This window comes from Microtus oregoni, unplaced genomic scaffold (genome assembly GCF_018167655.1).
Source record: "Microtus oregoni isolate MIOR12 unplaced genomic scaffold, Mior012 000014F_ref0000157, whole genome shotgun sequence".
NCBI lineage: Eukaryota > Metazoa > Chordata > Mammalia > Rodentia > Cricetidae > Microtus > Microtus oregoni.
The window spans coordinates 41,842,429-41,866,025 of record NW_024543073.1 but is presented as its reverse complement, the minus strand read 5'-3'; the positions used below and the strand labels follow the sequence as shown (position 1 = coordinate 41,866,025).

The 23,597-nt window shown below is 40.7% G+C and overlaps 1 protein-coding gene across 4 annotated transcripts in view; it reads left to right on the top strand.

Annotated features, from left to right (window-relative positions):
- The window catches only part of Nr3c2 (nuclear receptor subfamily 3 group C member 2), a 316,877-nt gene that overhangs the window by 209,956 nt on the left and 83,324 nt on the right, over window positions 1–23,597 (top strand). For all 4 annotated transcript variants that reach the window (XM_041663287.1, XM_041663285.1, XM_041663286.1 and 1 more), the window contains one exon: window positions 8,686–8,802. In XM_041663287.1, coding sequence (XP_041519221.1) covers window positions 8,686–8,802 — 117 coding nt within the window. The remainder of the gene's footprint in view (window positions 1–8,685; window positions 8,803–23,597) is intronic.

The following is a 23,597-nucleotide window of genomic DNA, read 5'->3' as shown; positions in this document are numbered from 1 at the left end:
TTAGAAAACTACAGGACATTTGCATTCTCCTATAATTTTTTAAATTATTTGTCTTGTAATTGTAGATATTCTTGAATGTGTAGATGTGTATAGTGTATTGACAGTGATGGAACTTAGTTGGGAATCATGGGTTATCAAAATAACCACTGATGTTTACATCTCCCTCAACAAAGAAGTGAATTTTACTAGTTACTCTTAGTAATAGTTAAAAAGTAAAAAAAATTAAAATTAAAATTAACAACTCACTGCGTAAATAGCCTTCAACTTTATAAAACTTAATTTGGCAAGATAAAAATCAGTACGCTGAAATGGTCACAGCTTCTGCTAGAACTTTCGTTCCTGAGACTGAAATCCATGTGCTCCCTTCCACATTCCTGAGGACCCCACCCCCCACCCCGTGTGTTTCCCACTCTGCTTCCAGTTCTTCCAAACCAGAGGAACAACTGGTTTGGATCTTCCTAGGTTGCTTATCTCTTTCTTATCATTTACTATCTCATGCATTATTCATTTGGATTCAGTTTCTCTTTTCTTCTAGTTTCTACAAGTAGATCTTAGGTCTTTCATTTTATACTTTCCTAGTATAAGCAGATAAAGCTAAAAATATTCTCACTAAGTGCAGCTTTAATTGGATCCAAGTTTTTGTTGAATTTCCATTGTTACTAAATTTAAAATATTCAGTTGTTTATACCACGTGATTTCTTCTTTGACTCATACTTATAAATTTGGTGCCTTATTTTCAATGACATCAGCCTCTTATGTTTTGAGTATGAGTTTTGTTTATAAATGCTTTTAAATTATCTACATAACTTCAATCCTTTCCCAGTGTTATCTCAGAATTTTCTACGTGTGCTTAAAATAAAATATGTATATTGTGCAGTTGGGTCACCCAAATAGGAACAGGTGAAAGTGATTAAATAATAGTGTTCAAATCCTATGCGCCCTCCCTGACTACCCAGATAGTAGCTGCTTTCCTGGCTGCTGATAGATTTTTATATTTCCAGTTATAAGTAAACGGTTTTGCTCCAGTTTTTATTTGACTGTATATGTGTGTGTATATATATGCATATATATACATATATATTTGGGTAGTTATAATTCCAGTTTGATCAGTGTAAAATTATATTCCATATCACTCTTCATTTTATGTCTTCTTTGTCTGTTTTTAATGTAGTCACATCAGCGTTCTTATGCTTACTGTTTGTATTGTATATCTATTTTTCACCCTTTAATCTGTAATCTCTTAATTTTCATGTTTAAAATACACTTTAGCAAATACTGTATCTTCCTTTTTAAACTAGTCCACCATTTTTTTTGACTTTCAAATATTTAGACCATTTACTCTTTTTTTTTTTTTTTTTTTTTTTTTTGGTTTTTTGAGACAGGATTTCTCTGTAGCTTTGGAGCCTGTCATGTAGACCATTTACTCTTAATGGAACTTATGCTTGGATTATATTTTTGATTTTTTTTTGCTTTCCATGTTAATTGTTCACCTATTTTTCCTTTGAGGTCTTTCGTTAGGTTGATTGTTTTTCAGTATTCTCTTGTACCTCAACTATCTTTTAAACTATATTCCTTATTATTTTTATAGTGTGATGTGGTATATTATATGGATATGGTAGTGTCGCTCAGTATACAACATGGATTTCAACACCCCATCTCAGAGCTTTGTAAAAGGGCGGTGAATATAAATTCCTGATAAGTTCTTAGGTGATGCTCATATAACAGGCACCATTGCTTGAGAAACATTGTGTGTGTGTGTGTGTGTGTGTGTGTGTATTCTTATTACTATAGACTGCCCAGAATTCATCTATACTATTTCATATGCAACACCCAAAACTTACAGTAGTGGAATTTCTTTTATATCCTATTTTTAGTGCTATGTTGACAGTTATTTTGTATGAGTATTTTGAAAGTCTCATCATGTGTTTTTATTATTTTTCTAAAAATCTTCCCATGTATTTACTATTTTCAATTCTCACTTTTCCTGTATGCCCAAATTTCCATTTGGCATTAGTTTCCTTTTCTTTTCTTTTCTTTTTTTTTTTTTTTGGTTTTTTTTTTTTTTTTTTTTTTTTGGTTTTTTCGAGACAAGGTTTCTCTGTGGTTTTGGAGCCTGTCCTGGAACTAGCTCTTGTAGACCAGGCTGGTCTCGAACTCACAGAGATCCACCTGCCTCTGCCTCCCGAGTGCTGGGATTACAGGCGTGCGGCACCACCGCCCGACCGGCATTAGTTTTCTTAACCATGAAGAACTTTGTTTTTTATTTCAGACAGTGCAGTTCTGCCCCTGACAACTTTCCTCAGCTCTTCTTTATCCAGGCTGGGGGGAAGGGAGATCTTCATTTCGCCTTGATTTGGAGAACTACGTTTAAAATTCAAGGTTGACAGTCTTTAAAGGTACAGAATGGCATCTTTTACACCACGGCTGATTTTAAAACATATTTTTAATTAGCTCTTTGAGAATTTCGTGCATTGTAGTTTTGATTATATTAGTTGAAGGGATGCATCTCCCTTCAACTCCTCCTAGGTCTACCCTCTGCCCTTATCATACAAATCAACCTTGTATCCTCATTAAAACAAACAAAGGAACACCCAGTTCCTACTGGCTATACACCCTTGAGTACGTGGCCAACAGGGCTGCAGCCAGCAAGAGCAACTTCCCAGGGGCTACACTTAAAGAAAACTACCCCTCCCTCTCAGAGCAGCTGTCAGTCATCAGTAGCTTTGGCCATAGTCTTTCCATCAAAAGCAGTTACCCCCTCAGCCTTGTTCCTCTTGAGCATGTAGTTTCGCCACCAGATCCAACTGATTTTATGAATTTTACCTTTATATTTGTGTTTCAGACATTTGACCGTGTCATGCTTCAGTTATTTGTTCCTATCTAACTTTTGGCACTAAGAAACTAAATTAGAGCATCTTCACATGGTTTTCTGATCTGACCTCTGCTTTGCTCTGAGACTCTAATTACACATGCATTAAGTGACTCGTGCTGTCCCACATACCGCTGATTCTCCACTCACTTATTTTTAAATTATTTTCTCTTTGTGTTTTAGTTTAAATAATTTCTGGTTGTATTTATTTAATTTCATTTGATCCATTCTTGTTGAATACCCAGTATTTTGATAATTCTTTTAAATACAACACATTTCAGTTCTTAGCTTTCCCTCTGTTTTACTGTCTGTCTGTCTGTCTGTACCTCTTTACTCCTCGAGCCATCTCTTGTGCACACTCCAACCCACAGGTGCTTCTAATTCCAGCCTTTAGGTTATTTATGAAGTTCTTTCACTTAATTCTTCTTTTCTGCTGACTTTGGCTAATATTATTCTGTCTGTGTGTTCCTATCATAGTCTGGCTTATTCCAAAGATTCTGCATTTTGTTATAGTTCCCTGAAAGATGATAAATTTTAATCTAGTGAATATGGGATTTCCCTCTGCATGCTGTGAATATGTTTTGTTACCATTGGTTAATAAAGAACATGCTTTGGCCTATGGCATGGCAGAATATAGCCAGTCAGGAAATCAGAACAGGGGAGAGAGAGAGAGAGAGAGAGAGAGAGAGAGAGAGAGAGAGAAAGGGGGAGTAGTCAAGGAGATACCATGTAGCTGCCAAAGGAGAAAGATGATGGAACCTTACCCTGGTAGGCCACAGCCTCGTGGTGATACATAGATTAATAGAAATGGGTTAATTTAAGATGTAAGAGCTAACTAGGAATACCCCTAAGCCATTGGCCAAACAGTGTTGTAATTAATATAGCTTTGTGTTATTATTCAGGTTTGAGCAGTTGGAAACAAACAGGCAGTCTCTGGTTACTTCTAGAAGTCAATTAAATCACTGGAAATCATCTTGAACTCGTAGAACCTTTGTTTTATTTGCTTTTAACTTTTGGGGAATCTATTTTGCCCTAACAGTGGGATACAGTATCCTGTTTGTAGGGCATGAACCCTTTGGGGTCTCGAAGGAAAGTCAGAAGTCTTTGTGTCTCCTTAGTGTTGTAGAATTCAAGTTCTGCTCCCCTCTGGTGGGCAGCTACTGAGATATACCTGTTCATCTCTTTCAGCCTTAAATTGTTTCTTACACTGAATTGGTGTCCTGTGGTCATTTCTGGAGTCTCATACCCCTCCTATACCCTACTTTCTCATTCGATCTCCATAGTCTGTGACAATTCCAAAGCCTGTCTTTTTTCTCTGGTAATATTAAGGCATTTTTTTTCTTGGTTTGTTTCTAGCCATCTTATACTACATGGATCACAAGGCTTTGGTGGAGGGGGTTGGGGGAAGCTAGTCAACCACAAGACCTTGACTAGAGTAGGCAGTTTCCCTGCATTTGATCACTGCTAGGCACCTTTGAAGTTTTCGCCACAACCCTTTGCAGCAAAGTTCGTAAGTAAGGAGACTTGGCTACTTCAGGCTGTTACGTCACTGCTCAAATGCAGAACTGCCCTCACAATTGCTATGCAGCTCAATCAGAAGTCATGTGTGTTTTCTTAGCCACTTAGCTTTCTTTTTAGCCCAGAACTACCCCTCTGGTTCTCTATATGCTATACAAAAGCTTACTTTCATATAGGCATCTACCAACTGTTGTGGGGACCTGTAACAGTCACCCCTACTTCTACTCTACTAACCTGTCACATAACATTAAGATTTATGTGTCTGAAGCATGGATCTGGGCCTGATGTTCTGTAAGCAGGAATGGCAGCAGCATCCCAGAACCTGCTGAGTGACTGCTGAGTTCCTTGGCTGTCATTCCTGGCCACCACTGTCTAGTCAGGATTCTGATTGTCTGCCCATGTTAGTATGTCTGTCGAAATCCTTTATCCCACAATAGCCTACACTGTGACTTCTTCTGGATTAGCTGCCTTAGCTGAGAGAACAGACTTTCAAAGAGAAATGAACAGGACGGAAGTCATCCAATTCCATCCTTGTGGTTTTTGGTCTGTTCTTGTTGATGTAATAGGGACTAAGGGTGAAGCACAAATCACGCATTTGTATCCTTGCAATTCAGGTTTTCAATGTTGGAGCTAAAGAGATTGCTCAGTGGTTAGGAGCACTGACTCATCCTCCAGAGGACCAGGGTTCAATTGTTAACACCCATGTGAAACCACAATTGTCATTCCAGTTCCAAAAGATCCAGTACCATGAGCACACGTGGAGCACAGATAGATATGCTCACAAAACCCATGCACATTTTTTAAAATTATAATTAAATTTTACAGATTGCTAATGTTTTCACAACTAAAAAGTATATAACAGAATTATCTGATATCTATTATAAGATGTCTGCAATAGTTTCCTGCAATTCTCCTGTCCTATGCAACAAATGGAACATAGCCCAGGAGGGAAACCATTCTGCCGGTGTTATAGGATCCTGTATCTTTAAAGGATACTGATCATAAATTCATCCTGGCCTTTGAAATCCACTCCTAAAAAGAACAGCCAGAGAAAATCTTCTGTGCACATGGAAGATGGAGACCATTTCTGGCTCAGTCTTATATACCAATGAGACTTCTTTACATTTATCACCAATCTATAGAAATGAGAAGAAATTTGCACCCCATGAGACCAATACCTTATGCAAATGTCTTACACCCATAAATCCTTGGTGAACTGAAATAAATTAAAATTACATTTCATTATTTCTTCAGACTTTGAAGCTGACTCAGTTCCTTGTGAGGTGCAGATGAAGCCTGTGGCTGTGCACTCGCTCTCGTGCGATGTAAAAGGCACAGAGTGCCAGGCGCTGGAGGAAATCTGCCTGGTAGAACAAGGCGCTTTGCTCAAAGAACGCTCCACTCTTTCTTACTTCCAAAGGGCACCTTCCGTGCTGCTAGACCACCAGCAAATTATATCACCAGCTGCTCTTTAGAAAGCCTTCTGGCCTCGAGAAAGACCAGGACCCCCAGGCCTTCTGAATTGTGCTTCTGATTCTGTCTTCCGTCACTTTACCCATTCCTGCTTTAATTTCTCCCTCTGGAGAACAGTCTGAGTGACAACTGCTTGGCATCTGCAGTAGGCATGGCCTATGGCTCCAATATTATTTTAAGTGATTTACTGTATTAAACAATGCATATTATTTTTGTTGGATACTTATTATAATTAGAAATTAGCAGTCAAGGGGACATGATACTAATGGGCTGAAGAGAGGGTTTTACCCTGTTCGCCATGTAGTAGTGCACCAGGGCACCCTCAGCACCCTCTGTGCTCACCCACCACCGAAGGCTCTCACCCTGTCTCGTGACTTACACAGCAGCCCGAGCTGCTAATGGCAAGCCCAGACTTCCTCACTCCACACCCGGATGGCTAACAGCAAACACCTTTACTTGGAGGCATCTGACTTCCTATGCCCAAGGCCAAGATGGGGTAACTTCTTACAAGACACAAGCCCCTACCATCTTCCAGTCACAATTAAAGGCAGTTCATTTTTCTAGTTGGTTCGCCTAGAATCTAAGTCTTCAGCTCAACAACTCAGCTGATCTAAGAATCTGGAATCTGGCTGCCTTTACCCCATCACACTGACCCAAGCCACTTTCATCTTCCCTAAATGTAACAACTGAACCCCATCCACATAGATCGCCAGCCTTTGTCCTCAATCCACTGCAGTCGGTTTTCCATGCAGCAACGAGTGGTCCTGCTTCAAGTTCTCAAGATTTCTCCTATCGCCCAGAGTAACAGCCAAAGCTGTTATTATACTGAGGCCTCCAAGGCCCTCCAAACAGGCTCATGATAGCCCTGGACCATCATTCTCTTCCTGAAACCTGCCCCGCCCAGTACCCGTTTTCTGCCTTGTTTGTTTTCCTCTCTGGCAGGGTGTTCCTGCACGTACCTTGAAGGACCTTTACGTTTTTGTTTAAAAATAACCTTGCTGTGAGGACTTCCTGTGCACCCTCCCCACCAGGAGAAAATGTCCTTCCTCTGCCTCCCAGCACACGCTGTCTCGTTGCTGTTCATTTATCTGACAACCGCGTCTGTTGTCTCTTTTTCCCCTCGTTGGATGAAAGTTAGCACAGCAGAGACGTCTGTCTGCCTGATTCCTTGTAGTATCCTCACTGCTTTGAGAAGTATCTGGCGCCTCCTGGATATTCAGTCAATGTTTAAATGAGCAAATGAGTACTACAGCTAGGCTACCCATTCCATGTTCTGCCAGTAGGTGTCCCTCTGTGAGGCTGTGCTGTGTCCACATGGGATTTGTTTAGTTCAGGTGGGCTCCCACAGAGAAAGACCAACATTTCCTAGTATGATTTTTTTTAACACTAGGAACACATATCAAGTATAATTAGAATTACAACCAGTATAAATATTATTAAGCAAGGAACGTATGCTAAATGTTTTAATAAACATTCTATCCTAAGGAGTCTAAGTCTTATATAGGAAATGGCTTGGCTACATCATAAGAGGGCAATCATAATTATGACAATATAATCTTCAACTCCATTGAAAGCCTGAGAAGGGAGATAATATTACTTGAGCAGGCAGAAAGTACAATCAAGCAGCTTCCAAAGCGAGCAATATGACAGAGACAATTAGCTACCTAAGCAATCACCTAAAGTCTCATTTGCAACGTTGAAACAACCAACTTTGGCTAAGGCCTAGTATAACTGACTGACCATTTTCAGAGGCAAGAAATTTTTCAGAACCATCTTACCCTGTCTTGGCAAGATTTGACAGTATTTTCTTGTGTCCTGCTATTCCATTTCTGGATATCATGTACTTGTCAGTGGTTAAGGTGTTGGCAGTTCTTTGCCCAAAGGCCAATTGTGCCAAGAAGAAAACAAACTCCAAGTAGAGTGTCTTTGGTGCTCAACATTCTCTCAGGAATAGATTGGTGCTGTCAGGAGCAATAGTGTCTCATGTCAGCAGAACCCTAAGTTATTTAAATGCCATGTTCTACAGATCCTTGAAGTAGTTGAAGATTACCTAGTGTGATTTTTGAAAGCTTTGTAGTGTATGTGCCAATGGTAACCAGGTGTCTTAGTTTGTGTTTTTATTGCTGCAGAGAAAAAAGTGAGTTGGGGAGGAAAGGGTTTATTCAACTTACATTCCCACATCATTGTTCATCACTGAAAGAAATCAGAACAGGAACTCAAGCAGGGTAGGAACCAGAAGGCAGGAGCTAAGACAGAGACTATGGAGGGTGCTGTTTACTGGCTTGCTCCTCATGTCTTGCTCAGCCTGCTTTCTTATAGAACCAGGACCACCAGCCCAAGGATGGTCCCAACACTCCCCCCTCAATCACTAGTTAAGAAAATGCCTTACATCCAGATCTTATAGAGGCATTTTCTCAATTGAGATTCCCTGCTTTCAGATAACTTTTTGTGTATCAAGTTGACATAAGATCAACCAGCACAGTGGGCTTTGCAACTCAAAGCTGCAATCTGGCCTATGCTTATAATGTTGGATGGAAATGCATAACACATGCAGCCGTTAACAAAATCAAATAGTGGAAGGAGGCCGCTCCTCTTCCTGTGAAAGAATCTGTTTGACATAGAGCGTCAATACAGGGAAGCCAAGTCTTACTGGTGTTAGATTGTCAGCCTCTTGCCTGCATTCTCCACAAACCCTGTTTGCCCTGCTGTGTTGAGGAATAAATGTCAAAGCAGGAAAGGGACAAGAACCCTATTCTGATTATACTTGCTAGCATTTTATTCTAGTCTGGTAGTTGTTATTTTAACATTTTTTATTATTAAATCAGGGCAACACAACTATTTATGTGCTGGAAGGAATGACTGCATCATTGATAAGATTCGGCGAAAGAACTGTCCTGCATGCAGACTCCAGAAATGTCTTCAAGCTGGTATGAACCTAGGAGGTAAGTGTCATGGGCTCAGCTTGATATGAATTGTAACATCAGTAGACTCTGCATCCTGCCGGAAGCAAAGGTGGCCTAATGTGAATCAAAGTGTCGAAAGAATCACAAAAACTAAGTTCTGTTCTCATGGTGACGTGTTTTCACGGGGAAATATTTCCTGGCTGGAATTAAAAGGACATGACTATAGCTTGCTAAGGTTCAAGAATTGGATCTTGGGCCAAAACCCGAACAAAAAGATTCCTTTTTTTGCACAAAATTATAGATGATAATCATCATCTCTGTCTCCTTAGATGATAATATGTGATATATAGGAATGGATTCTTAATGTCAAAAGTAACATATATAAGAGGAAATCCTGTAAAATGGTAGTGTTTCACCACAAGAAGTGGAAAGAATAAAGGACTTAGAACCAGTAGTTTTCTATTAATAAAACCGAGTGAGGCTTGCATGCACTATTACAGACCTATCTCCACCGTGTTGTTCAGCAGAAACAAACTAAGGTTGTAAAATAGGGTATATCTGGATTATGGGTTGTATATCTATTTTAGAAAAGCAATAGACTCTACAGTAGGAAGACCTGGTCACTACCACATATATTGTGTGCCTCAGAATTTTTTTAAAGATTTATTTATTATGTATACAGTGTTTTGCTTGCATGTACACCTATGTGCCAGAAGAAGGCACCAAATCTCATTATAGATTGCTGTGAGCCACCATGTGGGTACTGGGACTTGAACTCAGGACCTCTGGAAGAGCAGCCAGTGCTCTTAACCACTGAGCCATCTCTCCAGCCCCCTGTGCCTTAGAATTTTATGCTACATCAGAATCCTGTATTGTGTGCACATTCCATATCTAAAAGAAATAAAATTTCTTTAGAAAAATGTAATAAAGTACAGCTTCATTCTCCTTTTATCTTGGTGAATGAGTTTGCTCATGGCTAGTGTGACGTGGCTGCCCATATGACAGAAGAACTCTTAGGAGTCAGGAAGAGGGTGACGCTGGCCAGGGAAGATGGAGAAGTTGAGACCATGTCACAGATCCTTACCAAGAGCTAGGATAGAACAGCCACTATGAGAGGGATGGCAGAAACTGCTGTCCTGCTTGTCCCTCCTAGTCTTGTAGCCTCAGGCATGTTACCCCAGCCTATGCCTGTGACCTTTTCTTCTGCCTTTGTTGAAAAGTGTAATGAGACTTTCTTGTCAGACTTTCATGTACTGTCAGCCCCCAAATAACAGCATGGAGATGTATTATTAATTATGAAAGTTTGTCCTCTAACTCAGGCTTGTAACCATTTAGCTCTTAGAACTTAAATTGACCTGTTTCTATTCATCTGCACATGGCTTTTTAACTGTCATCCACCTCGCTGACATCTCTCATGTGCCTAGATTGACCTGGTGTTCTTCTCTTCTCCACGAAGTGCTGCCTAACCTCTCTTGCCTAACTGTTGGTCATTCACTTGTTATTAAACCAGTCAAAATAAAACAGTTTATCAGATATTCTGCAACATTTCCTCCTTTTTTGTCTAAATAAAAGGGAAAGATTTTAACTCTACCGTAGTAAAACTATATACAATAAGAACAGTTATCAGGTAATAATACATTCACAATGTGCTATTCATTTGTATTTGGCAACTTTGGAGAAAGTACTCTATTATCTATTCTACCTTGGTGAGTTCGAAGTTTTGTACCTAAATCATTTTCTATCATAACTTGGATTACCATACTAAAAATATCATTTTAGACATTAAAACATTTTCTTAGATAAAAACTTAAGCTTTTATGTCTCTCAACCTTAATATCTTACATTTTACATCTCTTTTGTCAGTTTCTTCTCTAAATTTGGTAACAAGGAAAACTGTAACTACAGCTCTCTAGTCTTCAACCCCATCAGAGACCTGAGAAGAATAAAATAGCACCTAAGTAAACAGGAAGTGCAAAACAAACAATTTGCAAAACTTTAGAAATGACCAAAACACTTGGCTGCCTGGACTGTTACACAAAGTTCCTCTGCAACATTGGAGCATTCATCTTTGGCCTATAAGCCTAGAATATTTGACAAATTTTTCTGTAAAGCAGGAATTCTTGAAGGACTGTTCTACCTTGTCTTGGAAAAGTTTGGCAGTCAACATTTGTGTCCTGCTCATCCAATTTGAACAGGATACTGTCAGCAGTCAGAGCCAGGGCAGTTTTTTCCCAGTGACTAACTTTTCCAAAATGAAAACAAACTCCATGTAGAGGTTAATTAATGCCCAGCATCCTTCTTTGAAGTAGATTAGTGCCTCTAGGAACAGATGTGTCTCGCTGTCATGAAAAGTCTTATTAAAACATCTTAAAGATCATATTCTGTAGATCTCTAAAGTATTTGAAGATCACCCATCTTTGTAAAATATATCTGTTTGACCTTGAAAAGATACCTAACATGACTATAAATTGATTGTTATAGGTGACTAACTACTAACCTTTATTTTTAATTACCCTAAGTAGTTTATAATAATAGCTTTTAAGGACTAGAACTATGTATTACATTTTAAATGAACTGTATCAGTACCTTAAACAAGAGTGAAAATATATATAGTATGTTAAACAAAAATAACCTTAAATTTGTATCAGTATGCAAAATATCCATACCAATGTAAAAATGTTTGAGATTAAGAGTTTCTTTTTAGTTTGAAAGTAGATTCTATAATCTACCCTTTTATCCTGCCATCACTATATCTCCTCTTCTTTATCTTTTCAGAAAAAGATCCCTTAATCTAATCTGCTTTGTTTAGTTTCCTGCCTGACCATGACCAATAACAATTTTCAATCACCCCCCCTTAAATGATGATAAACATCCATAATCCACTAACTGACCCCAAACCACCCACACACCTCTTAGAAATGTTGGTGTCAGATTCTCTAGACTGCTTCCTGTTTTCTGTGAGAGATGGCATCTTTAGAGGATCCTGAGAAAACTGAGATAATGGTCAAGTCCTTGGAAAGCTAGCTGTTGTCCAGCCTCTGTGTGATGGGAAAGTGCAGAGTTTATCTGAAGTCCCTGTCTAGAATAGTCTATGAGGCTGGACCTTCTCAGCTAGTTGCTTTGAAATTGTTCTAGACGTAGATTTTTGAGGAAACAGTAACAGAGGCATTCTGTAAGGCTGGATCACCTTGTCTGCTTGTCTTCATTGATACCTGGTACTTTTCTTTCCTGAAAACACACAGACTTTTAAAGGTAACACATATATCTTTATTAACACAGTATCGAAGCACAAATCAGCTGAAGATAACACTCTGTTCTATGTTTGAGCAGGTAAAAGACATCTGTCAACTGTATACGTCCAAATGGACTTCATAACCAAACTGTAATATAAACCTCTATCTATGTCATATGAAAGGATGGCACTTAGTAACTGATACCAACCATTGGCAGATAGGAGTCAATGGTGCAAAAGAACTATACAGCAAGAAGACAATCAAGTGAAGAAATTGCCTACATAATGGACAGAAAAACTTGCTGTGTATATGACAGAAGATTAATATATCGAATATTTAAAGAACTAAAAATGCAATAGCAAGCCAAAATTCAATCAGTAAATGAGCCAGTAATTGACAGATGATTCTTAAAGTGTGTAGTATAAATGTCCAGTGAGCATGAAGGAAATGGTGTGCCATTTCCTCTCAGTTCCAATGCTGTCCAGTCCATAGACAAAAGGAATCCTGTTGATAGAAATGCAAAGGAACTCAACCACTATGGACAGCAGCATGGAAGTCTCCAGAAAAGTTAAAAGTAATCTGATCCAGCCACAGTCATTCCTGGATATTTATCTGAAAGATTCTGAGTCAGCATAGGAGAGATACATGCACAGCCATGTGTATAGCTGCACTTTTCATAATAGCTGAGTTGCCCATCAGTGAAGCAATGGATAAGGAGAATGTATGTTAATATGCATACAATGAAACTTTCCTACAGCTATGTCATTTTCAAGAAAGTGCATGCAACTGGACACAATCGTATTAAACAAAACTTGTTAATCTCTTAGAGATAATTACCACATGCTTTCTTTCTTTGTGAATCCTAGATTTCATGAAGATAGATGAAACCCTGTATGTATAAGTCATGAAAATCAGTAAATTGTGTAGAACAAAGAAAACTAATGGGCGGGGGAGGGTGTACAAAAAGAGGCAACATGCCCAAATTAAATTATGTGCATGCAATGCAGTGGTTATACAATAATTAAATGTTGTTAAAAGACAAAGAAGGAGGCTTCTCCATCACAAATCAACCAATCAATGGAGTGCAGGGGTGGCCTGCATGAAGGACAATCACAAAGAGAACAATCAGCAGGGGGAAGGGAGAGCCTACAGAAAGGAGAAAATACTTGCTAATTGTTCATTTCACAGAGAGTTGCTATCCAGAACCTGAACATTTTAACAATAAATATGTAATCTGGCTTTTGGAAGGGTAAACCCTTTGAATAGATACCTCAAAAGAAGTAATTCAAGGGACCAAAAAAATACATGGAAAAATACACAGTCATGATTATTATTAGATATCATAAACATATTATTAGTCATGATGGAATTACAAATAAGAAGTAAATTACAGTAACTAGCATCCTAGTAGATTGGGTATTTAAAAATTTGGCAAAGCTGTAGAAAAAATTGAACTTTTATATAGTGTTGATGGGAATGGAAATTGGTATGACAACTGCAATGAACAATATGAAGGTTCCTCAAAGTGCTAAAATTAGATCTCCTAAGTTGGGGTGTAGCTCCATGGTGAAGCACCATAAAGAATGCCCAATTCCTAGAACCACAAAGATAGAGACAGATTGATAGATGGATAGAGAGAGAGAAAGAGATAATAGATGATAGATGGATGGATAGATAGATAGATAGATACATAGATAGATAGATAGATAGATAGATAGATAGATACATACATACATACATACATAGAAGATAGATGATAGAAAGATAGATAGGTAAATAAATAGATACATGATAGAAAGATAGATAGATAGATAGATAGAAGATTGATGATAGATAGATAGATAGATAGATGATAGATAGATAATAGAAAGAAAGAAAGAAAGGTAGATAGATAGATAGATAGATAGATAGATAGATAGATAGAATTGATAGACAGATGATAGAAAGATAGATAGATAGATAGATAGATAGATAGATAAATAGATAGATAAATAGATAGATAGATAGATGATAGATAGATAATAGAAAGAAAGAAAGGTAGATAGATAGATAGATAGATAGATAGATAGATAGAATTGATAGACAGATGATAGAAAGATAGATAGGTAGATAGATAGATAGATAGATAGATAGAGAGATAGAAAGATAATAGAAAGAAAGGTAGATAGATAGATAGATAGATAGATAGATAGATAGAATCGATAGACAGATGATAGAAAGATAGATAGATAGATAGATAGGCAGACAGATAGATAGATAGATAGATAGATAGATAGATAGATAGAGATAGATAGATAGATAATAGAAAGAAAGAAAGAAAGAAAGAAAGAAAGAAAGAAAGAAAGAATTAATAGACAGATGATAGAAAGATAGGTAGGTAGATAGATAGATAATAGAAAGAAAGATAGATAGATTGATTGATTGATTGATAGATGATAGGTAGCAAATAGAGATAGATATATAGATAGATATAGGTAGATGATAAATAGATATAGACAGATGATAGATTATAGATAGACAGAGATGATAGATAGACAGATGATAGAGAGATAGATTATAGATGATAGATAGAGGTGATAGATGATATATAGCAAGTAGAGAGATAGATTGATTGAGAGATGATAGATAGATAGATAGATAGATAGATAGATAGATGATAAATGATAGATAGATAGCAAATAGAGATAGATAGATGATAGATAGACAGATGATAGATGATAGATCGATCAATGATAGATTGATAGATAGATAGATAGATGATAGATAGATAGATAGATAGATAGATAGATTGACAGATAGAGATGATAGACAGACAAATATATAGATATTGATGATAGATAGAAGATAGGTAGTAGATAGATGATAGACAGATAGATGATAGATAGATAGATAGATAGATAGATAGATAGATAGATAGATAGATAGATAGAGTCCTGCATGGTAATATTTACTGAGGAACTGCTCCGAATATCTAAGATATAGAGTCTGCTTAGCTGCTCATCAACAGACAGTGAACAAAGAAAGTATGGGTATTTTTCAACCATAAAGAAGAATAAGATCCTCTCATCTCAGCAGTGATGAAGCTGAAAGAATTATAGTTAAGTGGAATAAGCCGGACACAGGCAGATGTCACACATTCTCATAATGGAATCTACTACCATGAGGAATAGAGTAATGATTTCTAGACATTGAGAGGGGAGCAGGGTGCAAAGAGGGGACTGGATTTGATCACTATATGCACATGAAATTTTACACTGCACCCTCACCAAGGTGTGAAGGCAGTGCATATGAGTAATATGGAGTTATAGAACACATCCTCACTATAGTGACAGTCGTTTTCTGTCACCCCTGGGGGAATAAAGGTGGAGTCACAGATCTTTGCTGAGCACTTGATTTGAGGGTTGAAAAGGAACGATCTATCTTTTGACATGGAGCTTTTTAAAAGCTGAATTAGCAGAGCTAATAAAAGTGGCTCCAGCAGAAACATGGCCTTGCTCTTCTAAAAGGTCTGTTGACGAACATCGTCAGCATTTGGAAAAGACCCTGAAAATAATGTATTGAGTCAATTTACTTCTCTTTTCCTTGACACACTGATGTGCTCTTACAAACATGGCTTCATGGTGTTGTGTCTCGGGAAACCATGACTTTGAGGATCTGAAAACTTTGTAACCACATGCTACAAACATGTGGATTGCATGTTTGTCTTCAGTGACAAAGCTGGGCTTCGAGTAGTCAGAAAAGGCACTTGGCAAGACTTTAGCATTCCATGTTGGCAAGTCAGGCTGGGAAAAGAATTGAGAAAGTGAAGGGCGGCGCTGTAGATGGTTGGTCCTCAAGAGCTGCAAGATGGCTCAGTGGGTGACCACTCCTGAAGTCAAGCCTGGTGACCTAAGTTTAATGTCATCCCAGGACACACATAGAAAGAACTGCTCCACAAAGCAGGCCTCTCACTTTTGCATGCATGCACGCCCTCCAGATAAACAGACAGACAACTTGCAGACAACTTGCAACTCTAAAACGTAAACTTAAAAACAACGTAAGTTACACAAGAGAAAGAGGCTGGATTCAGTCCTTCGTTTACAAAAGATAAGGACGCAGTGTGGAACTGCCACTCTGTGTCCTCACCCTGAATGCTGGACACAAGGAAACGTTTACATACTTAGAGAGGCAAGAAGGAGCAGAAGGTGGGGGGTGACCGCCTGTCCCTACCTAGCCTTGGTCACAGTAGGGGCCAAGGGGATGAATGGCTTGCAGAGTCTTCTGAGTCCCTGAGTAGGTTCCCTAGGCTGTTTGTTCCCCAGGAAGTAACCCCTTGACCCACTTCTCCATCCCCTCTCAGCAGAGATGGCTGAGTCACCTCACTAAGCTTTTTCAGATGCTACTGGTCACAGGATGGTTGGCTTCGAACTGCTTTATAAGGGAAGAGAGAGAAATCCTTCTCCGTCTGTTTACTCAAAATCCTCTGGAGTTGAAAACCAGATCCAAAGCAAAAGGAGAAATTAAAGGAAGTGTTCGCTTGATTGACTGACTCAAAGTTCCACTTTGCATTTTTGTTTTGTTTTGGTTTTCCTCCAATTTTTAAAATTTCTTTTTTCTTTAATGAAACCCGAAACCTCCTTTTGGCTTGAGGTCATCATGAACAGGTTCCCCAGACCAAGCACATTGCCAGTTTGTTTTCATTCCCCAAACACACATCCTGTCCCTGCCTTGCCCTCTGTAGGGCTCTGAGTCATGCCTGAGAACGGCCCTAATTCTGTCACTGGTAGCCTGGACCTTCACATAGGCAGGGCCTTCTCCAACCCTCATGGCTTTGTCTCCACTGTTACGCGCTGTTTCTGCTAAGGTAACATGGATGAGTTGAGGGATGGAGCCGTCTCAGTCAGTTCCAACAAAAACTTCTCATTTGTTCCAGATGCATAAGAAGGCCAAGAGCAAAGTACTCAGATTCCTATTGCTGCAATAACAAGTAACCACCAGGTTATTGATTTAAACAAAATTATATGAAAATTTATTTTCATATGAATGCACAGCTTAGGAATCTAAAATGGGTCATACTGAGCTCTAGTCAGTGCAGCAGTAGGCTGGCTTCCTTCAGGGAGGCTGAAGGAGAGAACTCGCTTGCCGCCCCCAGGTCTTGGTGCTTCCTATGCTCTCTGGCATGAGGTCCTTTCTGTTGTCATGTGAGCTGACATCCTCCTGGGCTCTGGGGATCAGAAAGAAATGCCTCTGCGTGGCTTTGGCTGAAAGGCTTGGTGTGATAAGGAGGGAAAATGGTGACAGGAGTCTCAGCCACCGTGGTGGGGACGGTGTGGCACAGAGCTCTTGTTCAAGGCAGCAGAGCGGGAGGCAGAGGCTGTGTAGGCCTCTGCAGTTCAGGACTCAGACAGATGGCAGCAGGAACCAGGAGTCTGGCGCACTCTTCAGAGAAGTATCCATCTTCTGCTAGCCAGGTCCCACCCCCTAAAAGCTCTACAGCCCCCCAAAACAGTGCCACCAACTGGGGAACAAGTGTTCAAAAAGGAAACCTGAGGGAAGCATTTCAGATTCAAACCATGACAGAGACAGTTATTCTACTCCACATAGTTTGTAATAACTTTCTTCCCACTAAAACTTGTCACCATGCTGACTTTGGGGTGCTTTCCTGATTCTAGTCCTCCATGTCCTTGCCTCACCCCCACCACTGCACCCTAACACCACTCTGCTTTTCCTGGAGTCCCTATGAACTCTAGCACTCAACCTCCTGGCTATACCTCTGTGCACACAGTCTAAAATGGCCCACACGTTCTTCTCCAGTGTGGATATGTCTCTGCCACCACCCCAAACCCTGCTCAAAAGAGCCCTCACTCCTCAGATGATTTCCACACGGGGAGAAATGTCCTTCTTTCTATATAACTTAGTAAGGCTGTGGTTCCTCCGACAGGGCGGCTGGTCCCCTCTGGCCTTCCCAGGCTCTGTCTCAGCACGGAGCAGGCTGGCTGTAGTTATTTGTTTACAGGCGTTCATACCAGTGGCTCGTGCACGCTGTCAGGATGGGGTTGCCCTCTTCTCCTGGATCCAGGGCTCTCTGGTGCAGCGTGAGCACTGGCTTAATAAACGCTACTGCGTGAGTAGACGAAAACATGGTTCCTTGCCCACAGGCTACGAAGATAAACCCAGCCCCCTCCCAAAGTTTAGTTAAATAGTTATTAAAAACAAAATGTCTTTGATGTTTAAACTAGTCCTGTAACATATTCCAAAAGAAGTACTTTATCAAAGTTCTATGACATTGATTTTCATCCCCTTATAGGAGTGATTCTCAACCTGTGGGTCACAACCCCTATGTGGGTATTTACATTACAATTCATAAAAGTAGCAAAATTACAGTTACGAAGTAGTAGCAGAATAGTTTTATGGTTGGGGGTCACCACGGCATGAGGAGCTTTATTAAAGGATCACAGTGGTAAGAAGATTGAGAACTCTGAAGTCCAGTTTCCAAAAAGTCTGTGTCTTGGCCTGCTATTCACATTTGTGTAGACTAGAGATAGCTTAAAGATAATATATTGAGTAAACAGGCTAGTCCCTCCTCTTTCCATAAGGACGGGTTTCAGGTGATGTGAGCTCCTTCACCTTGTTGTGTCTTTGCTGTAGCTTCTGTCTCCAGCATGGAGGATGTTTCAGACAAACTGCTGGTGTTGCCAAAGAGGGAATTCCAGCCAGGTCTGATAGGTTCTGCTTAAGCATTAGGTTCAAGGTGAGAAGTGGTGGTGAGTTAAAATAAAAGCCCAGATAAATTAAATCCTCCCCCCCCCAAAAAAAAATGTGAAAAAGAGAGGACCAAGTAGGGTGGCTGTATCACAGCACTCACAGAAACAAGCAGGGATTTTCAGTGCAAGGCCAGCCTGATCTACATAGCATTTGCAGGCCAGCCAAAGAACCTGCCTCAAAAATAGAAAGAGTAAAGGTACAAGAAAAGGAAGCTATGGGGTAAAGCGAAGCCAAGCTGAGCAGACACAGATGGAGATGTGGCTGAGGAACCAAGTGGAATAAAGGCTTCACTCAGAGTCCGCGGTTTCCTGACAGATCGTCATCCAGGTCCAATGGGGAAGGGTGGTGAGTTCAGGTGGGAAAATCACTTGTGTTTGCAGAAGATCCTCAGCCCCTGTCTCGGTGGCCAAGCAAGAGTGGGGTAGTAAGAGGCACACATATCTGGCCAGGCTTGACGACGGTTTAGACAGAAATGGACACCAAAGCCTATAGGTGGAGCTTACCACGGGTGGAACTGCACCCAGTAAGGTAAGGTGGCCTTGGAGATCACCGCGGGTGTCTCTGTGTTGGAGTCAGTTGTGAGCATACACCGAGCAGGCCGGGCCCGGGGCCCCAACTCCTGGGACAGGATCAGAAGTGCCCCTGACAGCTGATAAATACAGGGCTGTGCACCTGTTACCCCCAGGTGGCGGCATCAGGAAGCTGAGCCTGAGAAGCACCCAGCTGCACATCTGGAAGGAAGAGCTGTGGGAAGGCCCTGTCTCATCACAGGAACAAATACTCCTTTTACTAGATGGCTGCTGAAGAGCCTATTGTATAAAGCACAACTTAGGTTTAATGTGAGAGCGAATGTTGAAATCAGCCATTACTCATTTTTTATGAGGGAGGCAGCATACAGGATGTGTGCTTGTCGGCCCATGTGCACGCCCTTCGGGTGTGGCAAGCACTTGGCTGCCTCGCTAGTAGTAAACTTGATGATATAATTATCGTAACCTGGGGACTCTTTCCAAGGGGCTGTGTGTGCCCAGGTTGCGTACTTTTGTGTGTTTGTGTCCCTGATAGCAAGCTGGAACCCCCAAGAAATGATTAAGTTTTAGATATAAATATGTTCTATTGTTCTTGCAACATCCCTGGCTTCTTTCAGGAAGTTGGTCAAAGCTCACCTGCCCTTAAGCACAGACGACGATCCAGTCTCTAGTTGAGTAAGTGACCGCTTCTCAACTCCAGATATCTGTTGTCATGAGGAAAACCAGCGAGGATTGCCAGATTTTAAGATTGTTAGAAATACCATTTTCACCTGCTGTCAGGAAAGCGGTAGATGTGCGCTGGATTAGCGTCCTCCCCATCAGCTCTTAGTTGCTTATTGTCTGTGTGGTCTAAGGATTTCCTCTTACACTTGCCCTCTCTTCTTTTAATGACCTTGCTTAATGTAGATGACTGGTTCTCGACCAGGGGTGGTCTTCATCTGGAATGGATGGACACTCAGTGCTCTGGAAACCTTTCTGACTGTCACAGCTGGTGGCTGGGGGTGGCTGCTGGTATCTCATGGGTAGAGGACTATGTCTGTAACTGAGCATTCTGTGACACACAGAACTGTCCCCACACCCATGAATTATCCATTCCAAATGACAGTGACATGGAGGAGACCATGTCCTTAATGTTCCTCCTTTTTCTCCTTCCTCATTCCCTCTCTTCTTCCCTCTCTCCTCTCCTCTCTCCTACCCTTTCTTTCCTGTCCTCTTCCCTGAATGTCTTTCCCTCTCTCTCTTCAGTCTTGCTCCTAGTCCCTCTGGTTTTGCTTCCTTCACACTCTTGGGGATGCTAACTGTCAGTTTCACATACAAGAAAATAGACACATGAGAATTTAAGAATGAGAACCCCCAAACCTCCACTTACATATTTTCTGATATGGGAAACTTAGGCAGCCCAAGCTTCTGCATGGAGAATTCACCCCTGGGTCTTCGCAAGGATGATGTGGGGACCACATTTGAAAGAGTGGGATGCTCAGGTCTGTTTCCACGGCCTCTGAGCCCATGCTTCTCGTCTTTACATCCTTCACCGTGAGTTTTCCTGTTAGATGCTCTTGCTTTTATGATGCTGTGCAACACAAAAAGCTCTTAACCAACATTTGTGTCTCAGAAGTTAAAATGCAGTTGTGGGTGAAAACTGAAAGCGTATGCCATTGTGATGTTTAGCTCTGGCTCCTGGCCCAAGTAGCTAAATAGTATATCCTATGGTGTTTTCCCAGAATTTCCAATTTTCTCCATTTTTGGTTAAAATCTCCTATGTAGACATAAGGATCCTTTGTAGTGGCTTCCTTCATAGTAAAACTTTTGATTTTATTCTGAGAACAAGAACAAAATAAAGGGGGGGGGGCAAGAGAGAGAGAGGAGAGAGCACAAACCTTATATAGCTGATGATATGGAGAATTCGTGTGAGTTCTTTCTTGTTTTAAACAGATATGATTTAAATATTGTAAACTATTAACTCTCAAAGGTGACACCAGGAAGGTGGCTGTAGGGATTGTGAGAGCTGTCTTGGATGCTGTCTGGAACATGGAACACCGTAGTAGCTGGCTTTGTCTCATGAAGAATTATTGCATATGCTTTTGTTACTAGAGTACGATTGTAATACAAAGTATTTTCATTGTAGACATTAAACATCTTGAAATGTAAAACTAGAGACTGATACGTGGCACTGCCTGGGCGAAGCATCAAGGCCTCTATGGGTGTTCTGTTACCAGATCATAGAAGTCCTCCCACATGCACGGGGCATTCCAGCCTCGTACAAACACTGGTGACTGTAAGGAGTCTTTCTCTGCCCCACCAGCCAGCTCCCAAATAACAACAGGGAGACTTACTAATTCTGAAAGCTTAGCCTTATCTTAGGCTTATTTTTAGCTATCTCTTATATAACTTGTTAACCCGTTTCTATTTATCTATGTTCTGTCACATTCTGCCCATCCTGCTTCCTCTAGTTTTTCGTGTGTGTGCGTGTGCGTGCATGCGTGTGTGTGTGTGTGTCTGTGTGTATGTGTCCTACCTCCTCTCTCTGCCTGGAAGTTCTGCCTATACCTCATGCCTAGCTATTGGCTGTTCAACTGTTTATTACACCAACAACAGCAATACACCTTAACATAGCGTCCACTCAAATACCTCACAAAAGACCACTTGAAGGCCAGCTGACCAAGAGCCCTGGAGATGTTTAGCCTCTGACTTCAGCAGCTTCCTGTTATAATTCTAGAAAAACTATATTTTACCAATCTGAATTCTGTTTGGATAGCAGGCCCCTTGTTCCCACACTGCCTGACCCTCCGCTGATCTACCCACGCCTTCATGGAGGACACTTACCTGATTTTGTTCGGACAGGCTGGGTTGAACCTTGGCTGAAGTTGTTTTTCAGGGAGACGAGCCAATGCTGGGGCTGAAGATGAAACCAAGAAGCCTTGCTTGGTTCTTCTGAGAAACTTTCTTAGAGAAAACAGGGCTGCAGTGGTCACTGCAACTGGTTTAAGACAACCAGAAAAATGTCTGTTCATTTGTTCATCTTCTCTTTCCTCCCCTTTCTCAATAAGATCTGGTCGCAATCTACTGTAGTCTGTAAAGCAGAATGCTCACACAGAAACCAAGGAAAGAGTTCAGAATTCACCATGATACCGGGCAGAGCTGCACGGCCTATCTGCATAGTCATACAGTGAGGGGAGATTATACCTAACAGGGGATTTCCTAACACTAACTGTGGGTCCAAAAAACAGGCATTAACGACTGGAAATTCTCTAAAAGAGAGTTGCAGGTTCCTGTCAGCCACATTCAAATTGGGAGGTGACGATTTAATTTAATGAATTGGTGACTACAGATTATATCAAGGGTTAAAACTTGTCTTCTATATGGTGTGTAACTTGAATCTTTTTGAAACTGTAACATGAAGCTGGCCTTCATCCAAGTCATCCATGCTGACCTGACTCTCAGTTTTCTTCAGGATCCCCTTCAGAGGTGGGGTGACCAGTTAACCAAAACAGACACACAAACAACAACTCCCTCACAACAGAAAACTAAAAAGCAAGAGCAACAGCACAACAAGGTATAGGGGGAGTTCTTGCTGAGCTCACCTAAAAGCTTTTTTGAACATTCCACCCATGAATTTTCTGATGATAGTGTGGCTATCACTATTTTCCAGCTGACTTTGGGATCAAGGGAAATCTACTTTGAAAACAAAAGCAAACAGTAGGGAGGCCGTGGTGAGGCAGGCGGCAAGAAGGGAGAAACGAGATCTAGGCCTTTCCTTACCGGGAATGTACTTTAAAGAGTGTAAGTGAATTGCTTACAGTTTCTAATGGAAGCTGAGATTCCCCAAGAAATGCTTTCGGAAAGACCTACTTTTCCTTCAGGAAGTCCTTACAACTGCAGCAAGTCCTCCTGTGGGCCCCACACCTTCGTGGCTTCCATGCAATCAGAGCTATAATCCCTTATTTCCACAGAAGCCTGTGATCCCATCTCATGCCAGCTAACAGAAACGCCATCAGCGCCTTAGCCTCTGGCTCAGCAAGAACTCCCCCTATACCTTGTTGTGCTGTTGCTCTTGCTTTTTAGTTTTCTGTTGTGAGGGAGTTGTTGTTTGTGTGTCTGTTTTGGTTAATTGGTGTTAATTTGAAGAATACTTTAGAAACTAAGACAGAAAGCTCAGTCTTAAAGGAGTTTTTGTTTAGCCTGCAATGCTGGACTGGTTTGGAGAAAGTCTCCAATGCTCTGGAATTTACACTGTGGCAGAAGACCAAAGGATGAAATAGAAGTAAGCCTTGTAAACAGCTGGGCAGGGCAGGCCCTTGCGGGCGTGGTTCTGCTCCCAGCCCAGCCTCTG